The sequence below is a fragment of the Nipponia nippon genome, unplaced genomic scaffold (assembly GCF_047370975.1).
Source record: "Nipponia nippon isolate SJK-2023a ecotype South Korea unplaced genomic scaffold, ASM4737097v1 scaffold_29, whole genome shotgun sequence".
In the NCBI taxonomy this organism is placed as follows: Eukaryota; Metazoa; Chordata; class Aves; order Pelecaniformes; family Threskiornithidae; genus Nipponia; species Nipponia nippon.
This window is the reverse complement of record NW_028262346.1, coordinates 6,399,777-6,412,411: the sequence shown is the minus strand read 5'-3', so window position 1 is coordinate 6,412,411 and position 12,635 is coordinate 6,399,777. Positions and strand designations below refer to the sequence as shown.

At 42.4% G+C, this 12,635-nt stretch overlaps 1 protein-coding gene across 1 annotated transcript in view; it reads right to left on the bottom strand.

Moving 5' to 3' along the window:
• The window catches only part of LOXHD1 (lipoxygenase homology PLAT domains 1), an 86,124-nt gene extending 74,298 nt beyond the window's left edge, over positions 1-11,826 (bottom strand). Inside the window, 5 exon segments of the mRNA XM_087763652.1 lie at positions 2,072-2,232; positions 3,343-3,419; positions 7,599-7,657; positions 10,006-10,081; positions 11,672-11,826. Of these exon segments, the coding sequence (XP_087619778.1) occupies positions 2,072-2,232; positions 3,343-3,419; positions 7,599-7,657; positions 10,006-10,081; positions 11,672-11,805 (507 nt within the window). The 5' untranslated portion in view covers positions 11,806-11,826.
• Between the last annotated feature and the right edge of the window lie 809 nt (positions 11,827-12,635).

Below are 12,635 nucleotides of genomic sequence, written 5' to 3'. Positions count from 1 at the left end.
GAAGTTGGATAGAAGGTTTTACTCCATGCAATCCTTCAACAACCAATGACTTGTTTCTGATGATTGCTTATGCTGTTAGGCAGTGTTTATTTCATAAAATTTGCAAACATTTGCTTCAGGCTGAAAACTGGTAACTTGGCATATAAGGTTTCAGTCTAGAAGCATTTTTTCTATAGTAGATTAAAACAAAATCAATTGCACACAAGATGCTTATCAGAAAACTAAAATTGATCCAGCTGTCCTGGCATAAAGAATGTGTCTTTCCTTACACAGCTTTACCCTTAGATTTGCTATAATCATCCTGCATGCCCTGTCTATAACTGATGGCATTTCCTATTAGTGTGTAGCTCACAGAATCTTATTCTTGCCCATATCTTTCTGTAAATATTCATATCATGAAAGAGATAGAGGATCTGTCTATTAATGCTTCAGAGCTTCTGCCTTGTATGCTTATAAAAAAAATCACAGGAAATGGGCAGAACTTTAAAGTCTGGCAATAAATATCTGAGAGAGGATATAAACATGGCTATGTAAACAGAACACTGTACATATGGCTTTATTATAAATCTGATATTGGCTAATAGCTTTTACTCATAAATTTTGGAAAGATTATTTCCTTTAAAAGCAGAGAAACCTTGTCATAAAATTACAGAGTCTTAAAAAAGCAAGCATTAATAAAGGTGCTTGTCATCTTAAATCCCAAAGAACTCGTTAAAAATGGATAAGCATCACTAACTCCATTCTATAAAGCAAGAAACTGAGGCAGGAGGAGGTGAACTGATCTCAAAAATACACATTACAAAACTGTGGTAAAGCTGTGGATAAAGGCACCTCCATTTGGCCAGTGACAACAGGAAGGATACCCCAGTCTTGATGATTCAGGGGAGCTTCCATGACTAGCTCCAAGTAGGTGCTTAACTGTGATGAGATGGATCCCACCTCTGTGAGACTGCAAATTCACAAGGAGACTTAGGCATCACTGTGCTGATCCTTGTGCTGTGAGCACATATGACAGATGTGCTTTAAATCCTGCTTCCATCTGGACTCTGTGCTTTACTGTCCAGATGTTGGTGTCTCCTGAGGTTACTTCAATACAGAAGGATGTGGCTCTGACATGCCCTGACAGCGCATCCTGTCTTTGCTCTAACCTCACATCAGGGCAAGAACTAAGACTGTTCCTTTCCCCTAGACCTTGGTTTCTCCGGACAGAAAACCCAAGAAACCAAGCCAGAAAAGGACGGCGGTCCAACGTAGCCAGGTCCCACTCAGGAGAGGATGCCCGACCACACTGCAGTGCACACCCGCTGCTCAGCCTTGTCAGCCCAGGACCTCTTGCTGGATTAGCCAGGTCTTGGCTCACACACCTGAGTTATGCCTGAGGCTTTTTATCCCTGCAGACTCTGCTTACTGTTGGGCTCCTCAGAAAGAGGTGTGGACTCTGCAGTATAAACCTAAATGCTGGCCAGACCGATAGCTGGAGGAGTGTGCTGTACACCTTGAGCGCCGTGACTGTGCAGTGCTTGCTGGACTAGTGGTACAGGTAGTAAAATCCATGGGGCACTCACACGTTCACAGAAATTAGCAACAAACCTCTGCAGGGTTGGACTGACAACATGTACCAGTGGCAAAAGGCATGTGTGACCACAGGCAAAGCCAGGATTCCTTATATTCTGTATGGGGTTTCTTTTTCCCCAACTAGATAAAGAAAAGGGACAATAACATGTTGTCAGGCTCAAAATATAAGTTTAAGGTCTTTTGATATCTAACATGAGTACCTCCTTTTGAAAGTAAAGGTAAACAAATGCTGCTATTAGACCATGTTCTTCCATGACACCTTTGCTACCAGTCCCTCAGAAGATTAAAGTCACTCCATGAAACACAAAACCTCCCAAAAGAAATACAAAATCTCCCAAAAATATGGATAGAGGACAGCAGATACAAACAGACCTGGCAATTTTGTTAAAAAGTCAATTGTTTTTGTATGATTGGGCCAATTAGCCTCTTTATGTCTCAATTTTGGCTGGTCATTTCTTTCCCCTCATAAAAGCAGCAACAACTGCCTTCATCATACCTTGAAGATATCTGTGGCTCCCTGTTCAAAGTTGTTCGATCTGTTTTCTAAGGTGATCAATTCAGTTTTGCCAGTCTCACCATAAATCTGCATGAAGACTTTGGCATTGGTGCCTGCGGCCCGCACATCTCCGGTAACTACAGACACCTTGTAGTTTATCACTAGTCCAAAAATAAAGCAATTAAATCAGCAGAGAAGCTCAGATAACAACATTCCTGAGGGCTCAGGTTCAAAATTAAATTACCTTGTCTTAACAAATGACCACATAGGTGACCATTTGCTCTTATCCAAACCAAATGTGAGATAACACAACTCTTCACTGAGGACTAACCTAATAGTTTTCCCTTTTACAAGTATAATGCCAGTGTCAGAGGGGTGCAAAATAGAGCCTTAAATGGGAATTTCATTTCAGTATTAACTATAGAGTGGTTAAACGATCATCTTAATATAATACAAGGGAGGGAGTTACACAGAGCAGAGGAAAACCACATCTTTTCTCAGGATCCCAAAGCAAATTTTAACCATAGCCTTAAAAGAAAACAAATCTACAGATAAAAGTCAAATAGACAGTAGGGATTTGGTCCTTATTTATCAAACAGCCTCTCTCTTCCAGGCAATGAGGTAATACAAGCAGGACAGGATGTGTGCTTGTGCAGGGCTGGGGCAGGTAAATGTGAAAAAAGTAGAACCCACTGATATTGTAATGAAGAAGCACAGCACCTTGTGCTGTGTTACACTGCCCAGGACATAAATTTTTCATACTATCTCAGGAAATTAAGATGGAAAACTCAGAAATGTTTTTCCAACTGTGTCGTGGTTTAACCCCAGCTAGCAACTAAGCACCACACAGCTGCTCGCTCACTCCCCCCCCCGGTGGTAGGGGGGAGAGAATCAGAAGGGTAAAAGGGAGAAAACTCGTGGGTTGAGATAAGAACAGTTTAATAATCGAAGTAAAATAAAATAGAACAGTTAAATAGGTAAAGCAAAAGCCGTGCACGCAAACAAAGCAAAACAAGGAATTCATTCACTACTTCCCATGGGCAGGCAGGTGTTCAGCCATCCCCAGGAAAGCAGGGCTCCATCACGCGTAACGGTTACTTCGGAAGACAAACGCCATCACGCCGAACGTTCCCCCCTTCCTCCTTCTTCCCCCAGCTTATATACTGAGCATGACGTCATATGGTATGGAATAGCCCTTTGGCCAGTCTGGGTCAGCCCCCCTGGCATACACAGCTCAAACCCAGACCTTCTTTTTTCCAAGCTAAACTCACTTTTTAGCATTGGTGACTCCCCAGCAGGCACTAATTCTCGGACAATCTGACCATCATCCTCATTTTTGTCAAGCCATCTAGTTTACAAACAGAAGTAAGTTATCTTTGAATAATTAGGACCTATTAGACCTTTCAAAATCTAGGCTGGCTCCACACATCGTAAAAATCCACACTACAGTCAAAAAGGAATTGGTTGACGGGCTGCACCCAAAGGGTGGTGGTAAATGGCTCTTTTTCAAACTTTTTCAACCCGTCACAAGTGGGGTCCCCCAGGGATCGATATTGGGCCCAATGCTATTCAATACCTTCATAAGTGATCTGGATAATGGGATCAAGTGTAGCCTGATGAAGTTTGCAGGTGACACCAAACTGAGTGGGGAAGTAGACACTCTGGAAGGGAGAGCCACCCTGCAGGAAGATCTGGATAGGCTGGAAGAGTGGGCTAACAAGAACCTTATGAAGTTTAACAAGGACAAGTGTAAGGTCTTGCACCTGGGAAAACATAATCCAGGAGTGCAGCTCAGACTGGGATCCACCTGGCTAGAGAGCAGCTCTGTGGAAAGGGACCTGGGGGTCCTGGTGGACAGGAGGCTCAATATGAGTGAACAGTGTGCTGCTGCGGCCGAGAAGGCCAATAGGATGCTGGGTTGCATCAAAAAGGCATCGCCAGCAGAGATAAAGAAGTCATTACCTCTCTCTACTCAGCGCTTGTCAGGCCACACCTGGAATACTGTGTACAGTTCTGGTCCCCGTTATACAAAAAAGATGTGGACAGGCTGGAGGGGGTCCAGAGAAGGGCCACCAAGATGATCAAGGGTCTGGGAAGCCTGCCATATGAGGATAGGCTGAGAGAGCTGGGTTTGTCCAGCCTTGAGAAAAGGAGGCTTAGAGGTGATCTCATCACCATGTACCAGTACTTAAAGGGGAGTTACAAAGAAGATGGAGACTCCCTTTTTACAAGGAGTCACATGGTGAGGACAAGGGGTAACGGGTACAAGTTACTCCCAGGGAGATTCCGATTGGACACGAGAGGTAAATTTTTCACAATGAGAACATTCAACCATTGGAATAATCTCCCCAGGGAAGTGGTTGATTCTGCCACACTGGACACGTTTAAGACTCAGCTGGACAGGGTGCTGGGCTATCTCGTCTAGACTGTGCAAATCCTTGCCTAGAAAGGTTGGACCAGATGATCCTTGAGGTCCCTCCCAACCTGGTATTCTATGATTCTATGATTCTATAGTCAAAAAGATATTTTTACAGGGCTCTGTATCTCTGTTAGCTTTGCAGGAGCTTGACCAGACCCTATGGCAGTCACACTTTAAATTTCCATTTTTCCAAGAGGAGAGATCACGAGAACCCTGCTCGCAGTAGATGATAGATAAGCATCTACTGTGATGTCCGTTTGTCTGGAAAGCACAAACTCTATAGCCACAAGTTATTCCTGTAAATGGGCAGTCTCAGTCTCTTGAAAGCATTGACCTTCATTGAGCAGAAATACTTGCAGCCTTTATTACTAGCCGCCTTGATTACAATCTTTATAGCAGCTAAGTTACTAAAACCCCCTTCTTTTTTAGTGTCTGCTTATTCTAGTTTATCATCACTTTTCCTTTCCTTACAGATAAGTATATAACCCTTTTTTCTGCACCAGGGAGGGGATGAATTTTGTTGTTCACATTTTCAGGGCTGGGTATGTGGAGGCAGCTCACACCAGCAAAAGGAAGGATTTTCCTTGTTTCTCAACATTAATCTAATGATCCAACTAGACTAATTAAGAAGAAGAGCCAGGCACAAATCAGAAGGCTGCATGATCTCAAGGGAAAAAAAACTGAAAAGAAAATGGAGGGGAACCAATTGCTAATCTGGTAACCTTCACAGCTGCTCCTTGAGCCTCAGGGATGAAGGAATTACAGCCCCAAACTCATCATACTCATCCTGCAACGTCCCCGTGCCACACGTGTTCTCCTTGGCTGACCCTCACAGCAAAAAGGAGGGGAGCTCACTTACCAGTTAAGTTTCCACTTTTGGTTTTGCTGATGAGCCAGCACATGTGGAAACCAGCAAATGACCCTCATAACAGGGATCTAGGTACATGAACTAATGCCCACTGAGAGCTGGATCAAACCTATGGTATCTTGCTGGTAATAAACCAGCACAGCTTACTGTCATGATGAGTTGGACTTGCCATGGTGACCAAGAAGTAACCAAATATTTTGGAAAACCAAGGATGATAGGTCTCCATTTCGTCATCTGAAGGAAGGTTATCTTTTCAGTCTCCTCTCCGTTCCCACGCAGAAGAAAACAATAAACACAAAGAAACCATGCAGAAAACCAGCACTGGGAAAGAAATCCAAACATGAGCTGGAGCCAGCCAGTCCCAGAAGCACTAGCAGCAAAGTCCCCATGCAAAAGAGGTGCATACAGCCCCACCACAAAGACACACATCTCCACTCCCAGCTCCCCTCTAAGATTCAGTGGGTTGTCGGGTATGCAGTCTACCCCGTATTCTTCCCTTTCACTCTGTAAAGCAGGTGGCCATGTGCAGGTGGCTTGAAAAGGGCTAAAAGCTAAGGGGGTCAGCATGAAGGTGATGAACACGTGAACATGTGATGATCACAGGAACACCATGTGAGGGCATCAGATGCGGTGTTGTGCCTCAGTGGAGGCTGAGAGGTGTAGTGGGGATAGAGGATCAGAAAAATCTGTGGGGAAGACCATGACATTGATGTCAAAACCTGAGCAAGGTTGGAGTGCAAGGAGGGCAGAAGAGGAGCATGCCAAGACACCACGTTGTCTTAAGAAAGGAAGTCTTTACTGATGTTTTAGGGTTGGGAGATTTTTTTTTTACCTGTTAGAACTGGTTCTTAATACCTTTGTATCATGTAGTTCTTGATGCTGGCACAGGATTCATGTCCTTGGATAGGTATCCAATGGCTAGGGGATCACATCATCCCAAAACTCAAGGTGCTTCTGCATACATGGATGTTAACTGGGAGGACCCACAAAATTCAAGCCTGAACTCCACCACCCCAGGACCACTGAATTCAGCAAGGACTTCAGGAAGGCAGAAGCTCACAAGGTAGGCACACTTCTGCTCTCCTGCTGCTGTTTTTTTTTTCCTGCAAGCTGCTGTTTATGCTGCCAGTGTACATGCTGTTGTTTTCTGTCACCTTTGCCATTGCTGATGTGTTAAGGAATCATGGGATGAATCTGGGTGAACTGCTTCTGCGCCAAGGTGGCAGGATGAAAATACATTCCACAAGAAACAGATCTCTGTGTGCAGCATGGAAAATGTTAACTGCTTTGGCAGTGAGGATGGACAAGAAAAAATAATCCAAAAAGGAGGACACACCTCTGGATAAAGAAATTCCCTCTACTAATGTTGGTAGCTACTGATGAGGAGTATGTCTTGGACTGGAAGAGGAAGACGGTGGTTTATCAGTAGAAGTGGATTAAGGCTCCTTACTTTGTTTCAGCCAAGAGAATAGGCAGAAGTGGCAGAAGCACTATTTTCTCAAGAAGATGATTTTAACTAGTGACAGAGGAATATTTGGATGAGCAATGCCATTGTGTTCCTCCCCGTCAGCACATATGCTGCAATATTCTAATTTTACTTCAGTGTAATTCCAATAGCATATCACTGAGCAGCAGATTGCAACCAGGGGTTTATAGTCTTACGCTAAACACAAATGTATTGGCACATTATAAACACATCAGGCTGCAGAAAATAGAATTTTTCAGTATAGTGCCATCATATTCCTAGTACAAAAGACCTGTCAAAATCTTTTATTTTACCAGAGCTTCCATACGATTTCAGTGCATGTAATTCACATCTCACTGTGGGTTTTGCAAAGGTGTAGACTGTTAGCAAATAGTTAATCGAGGCCTTGAATATTATTGTGCAGTTAAGAATAGTTATTGTACAGGGTAATTTAGAAAAGATAAATTACATGAATTGTATAACTACAGGTGTTTTATATTAATCTAAGTCTATGCTACACTGCTCGTTTTGTCCCTGTATAGCCCTATCCCATGACTGGATTAATCACCAGCTGAGTTAATCAGTAGATAAAGATAGATGTAGTAAGAAAAGATGAATAACTGAACAGCTGATTAAGACATTTTAACTGATGTAGACATTAGATGAGAATAAGGGTAAGGTAAGCATTCATAATATAAGAGGCCAGATTCTTAGAATTTAAAGATGGTTTTAAATAGAACATTGTGAAACTAGACATCGAAGGGAAATAAATTACTTGTATGATCTTGCATCGGACCAGTGGTTGAAGTGGTCTACGTGGTCAATAAACAAGAACTGAAACGGAACGCAAAGAATCAGTTTACTGATGGGAAATCAAGAACTGTCTGCTGACCAGAAGAATGAAGAATTGAGAACACAGTGGAAACCTTAGGTGGACTTTGATAATCATGTAATTGTTACAGAAACATATATAAGGTGACAATTGTAACAGTTGCCACTCACTGAGGTGATGGCCCAACTCTGAGTTGTTAATAAAGCAAACCTAGAGATACCCACTTTCTGGTGAAAATTCTTCAACATAGTCGTATCCTGTATCATATGCTTAGTTCTAAAGAGATATTGTATATCCAATACCCCAGACACAAATATGACATGAAAGCCACTTCAGAGAGAATTTCTAGAGGATCAGAGAGTCAGGGAAGCACTGGAAAAAAATATGACATCTTATATAGCGTTTGAAATCCAGTAGATGATAGCCTGTGTGCAATTAGAATGACTAGCACATCCATTAGATTCAGAGATATATAGGTATTTGTGTGTGTCTTTAAATATAACCTGTATATATAAATATGTGTAAAATAGATAGACATTTAAGTCTATTTTTAGGCAACAAAAGGAGGTTTCTCTGGATCTTTTGCATGATGAACACTTTTGGCATTTGACTGAATAAATCTTCTTTCACAGGAGCCTCCTAGTGCATCATCCCATCCATGGTCTGTCTGTTGTTCTTCAGAGAATTAACTATGTTCCCTTATGCTTATGCTGGAGAAAAATTAGGATGGTGCAGTCCACATGCTTAGAAAAAAATGTAATGAAGTATCATTGAAAATTTCAGTGGAGCTATAATGATTTATAGCATATAAAATTCTATCCTAGCACGAACTCATGACTTTGACCAAAAATTCATTTCTGTCTGGGATATAAATATTATGAAAAATAGGCTATTTTAGAGCATGTCAGCTAGTCCATTCCTGGACTTCCACAGAGCCTTGAGGAGAAAATGAAATCTGAAGAACTCAGTTTTGATCTTCAAAAAAGTTGGCTCCAGTTCTGGGGTGAAAGGTGAACTCCTTCATTTTGAACTTTCTAGTGGTATTCATAATCACAATACCTAAACCACATCAGGTATTATAAGGTATAAATTGTTGTGCCACTGAATGATTCAGTGTCCAGTCCCTAAATGCATGGGTATTATAATGTTGTATGGTCATAAGGGAGGAATAATACTGCAATGCATACAAGTGATGTACTAGTAATTCTGCAAATAAAACTTGGAGAAGTTACTTACATTTACTTCTTGCAAGCACAGATCAAATGGCTGCTTTAAAAATCACTGAATCTAAGAAGAGCTACAAGCCTTTTACAGCCAACTGTTTTAAGAGTTGAAAGCACAGGCCTGGGAGCCATTATTTCTCAATGCTCTTCCTGAATCTGACACAAACTCACAATTAATCTACTTAGCTTCTCTTTATCTCTGCTGGCTCCCTTGTACAACAAAGACTGTTCTCATGGAGCTCTTGTGACTATTAGGTAATAGATGTTCCTATAGAGTCATAAAAAAGCTTTCAAATTAAAAGACAAAACATAGCCATGTATATGAATATGTAAGTAACAAGAACAGAGACTTCAACGAGTTATATGCAATGAAGATCTATAAGGATATCCTATAGACATTAGTTATAGTGGAAGCTGGTTAGCCAGCTCTTTGCTATAATATTTGCTCTCCACATGCTGGCACAGCCTAGTTTTTACAGAGGTAAGAAGCCTGTGAAGCTTTCTGCATGAGTGAGATGTGTTTCTGCTGGAAGGCATTTTGTCCTCTAGCTGTCTCACAGTAGCAGCTAAGTGGCAGAACGTCAATGGAGTAGCTTTCAATAAGGACACAGCAGTAGAAGTTGTTTTCTCCAGACCATGCAATTGTGCTGTGTAGAAGAGTGGAAGTTAATCAGGTCTTGGAGATGAAGGCAATGAGAACAACAGCATGTCCACTGGCTGGCCACAGACTGGCAATGCAGAAACGGAAGCTTCCCTGGTGTCCCCTGGATGGAATCTCTAACTAACCTTGCTTGCATTGGCTCACTAAAAGAAGGCCGCTCTTCTTGGCCAAGTCTTCTTCAACATCTTGGCTCTGAAGAAGCAGGTGAAGCGGGCCTCTCTGAGCACCTGCCCAAGCAGCGAGGACATAAGCTGGAGGGGAACATCCAAACACTTGCAGGTCATGGAGACGTTTATCCCTCACACGAAGGATGCAGTGGGTGAGCACCTTCGCCCTCAGATATCTCCAGACTCCATGACGACACCCGTATACTACGATGATGCCCCAGTCTCTCAAGAGACACAGGCACCAAAGATAGTGAGAGGGAGCAGCTGTCCCTGTGTTTGGAGGTGATCAGTCATGTTACCTTCTCAATCTGAGAGAAAGAGATAATGCTGGCGATAAGGACAGCAAACAAAGCTGCACGAACAACACTGATATCACTTGGAAAAAGAGACATTAAGAAAGACAAGAAGAGTGGAATTCCATCACTTGTGACTTGAAGCCTGATTGCACCCCATTAATATTTGGGGGATAAGGTCTTGGGGTTTTTTTTCTCCCTCCTTTTTCAGTCCCTGGCCTGAGTGGAATGCCCCGTGGACTCTGATACTTCTGACACACAGGTGTAAACCTCAGGGAAGAAGGTCATCACTCCAAGCTGAGGGAAGGCACCCAGTTATACAGTCAAGTAAGGAGACAATTCAAAAAGAAATCTCTAAAATGAGCCAGCTGCATAGTGCAGTTAGACATAGAAATATCTCTGAGGAGTCTGAGCAAAACAGTTCTTCATGTGGACACTTCATGTCCAAGTAAAAAACCTGTCTCACTTGCCTGCTTAACTCAGTAAAACACGGTTGTTAAATATGTATCAAAAGGCAGCAATGACAACATGGTGGTTTGTTCTTTGAAAAGGGAGAGACTGGCTTGCTTTTCACAACCAAGATGACATTGCAGCTGCTGCTCCGTGCTGTCTCCCCGTGAGTTTGCTCTCTGATGTGACATGGCTTTAGCAATGCAGAGAGGCTGGGGCTGGCTCCTGTTTTGTATTTGGCTGACTCCCCTCATTATAGTGGAGTTCTTCCTGATTTACTGTGACAAGAGCCAAGTAACCAGCTTAGCAGTTTTACCTTTGTTTGCAATTTAAAAATAATTGTGTTTGCGTTTTACAATTCCACTTGTCCCCCAGGAGATGACTTTTTAGAACAGGTACTTGATGTTGTTAATTGGAGCTCAGTGGACTTCCATCTTACAGGATGAATATCCTGAGAGGGCAAGTGGGACTTTACAGGACACTGAACTACACTGAAATCAGTCTCTTATGTTTTCACCCAGTTCTCTGGTTTGTGCTGCAATGTTGAGGCAGACCCTAGTTAGTGCCAGGACAGATGATGCATCTTGTTTCCCACGGGTAGCCTCAGTACAGCACATTTCTTTTGGCCACTTGATGGTCTAGGAAAGAGAAGAATACATTCATAACCCACCCATAAGGGTAAGTTAGAGCCCTCTTCTCTAGCACTGTCTCTGTCTGCATGATATGCATTTCCCTTCATGCAAGGAGCTCTCAAGATGGCAGCATAACAATTTTGCATTCTCCCAACACAAAAATAGCATCCCATTGCTCCTGGAAAGATGGGATGTGCATGTGAGGGACCAGAACCTCATCCCACACATGCAATAAAACTAGCAGATTGCAGCAGATTGCAGAGCATGTTTCTGCAGCAGACAATTGCAGTGACACTGGATGTGGTGCTGGAAGGTTGCATTTTACCTTTTGGAAATTCTCTGTATTACTGAGCTAATTGCTGAGAAGTTCACAATTCAGATTGCTGTTCATTTGGTAAGGGGAGTTAACCGTATTTTAAACCTCCCAATCCACACTTTTTGCTTTCAGGCTTAGCAAAAATAAATGAATGAATACATAAAAAGGATTAAGCTGTGCTTAGAAAATTCCAGTCTTGGAACAACAGCTAGGCTCTTCAAAGTCTGGAAAATGCATAGATGGAGGCATAATTTACAAGCATTGTTTCCAGTACCTGTAGCAGGGGAATTCCACAGCCTCACTTTCTGGCTGTCCTTCTTCCCTCACTATCACTTTGGCAAGGTACCAGCCACTGCTTCCTCCTTTGCCATCATGCCCTATCCTCACCCTCCTCACCTGCTTCAGCATTACTGCTTCAACGAAGAATTCATCAGCCTTTGAGAAGGAGAAGAAAAAAGGTAAGGCAATATTTCTCCTTAAAAACAAGCAAACAAACCAAATTTATTATTGCAATCAAACCAACATCATCAGCATGCTGCAAGATAATTCTTCACAAGATGAAGGAAAAAGTATGAATTAATTTACCAAAGAATGAAAGCTTGAATATTTGTGCTAGATGTATAATATTAGATTTACAAATATATGATCTGCCAGCATTTTAAATCTCCCACATCATTGCATTCCCTCCACAACTGTAAAAAAAGAAAAGTAATTTGATTATTAAGAAGTTCATACAAAGAAGCAGGAAATCCAAGTTCAAACCCCTGCTCAGATATCAGCTTTCTGGGAAACCCAGGGCAGGTCACTTCAGACCAAATCCACAGAGATATTTAGAGGTACAGTTCAAAGACATTACCCCATGTTAAATTCAGAAACATGGACTACTGAGCACAATTTAACCCCAACCATTTCCTGGCATGGTAGCATCAGGCATGGCTGCACAGGGATATTTCCAGCTGCTCCATGAGTTGTCTTTAGAGGTTGGTGTGAACCTAACCCCCAGCAGCTAAATACCCTTAATACCCCACAAAAGACATGACTTTTATGTCTTCCCCCCTTGGAAAAGGGCTCAAATCACCAACCTACAGATTAGCCCAAGTGATGGCCCCTCAGGAGCAGAGCTCTGTTACCTGAGCAGCAGCAGTTCCCAATGGCTGAAGGAAGAGAGATGTATTAAAAGAGCGAGTTACTCCTCTGGGAATCAGGCCAGACAAGTATTTATGGTACATGTACCAATA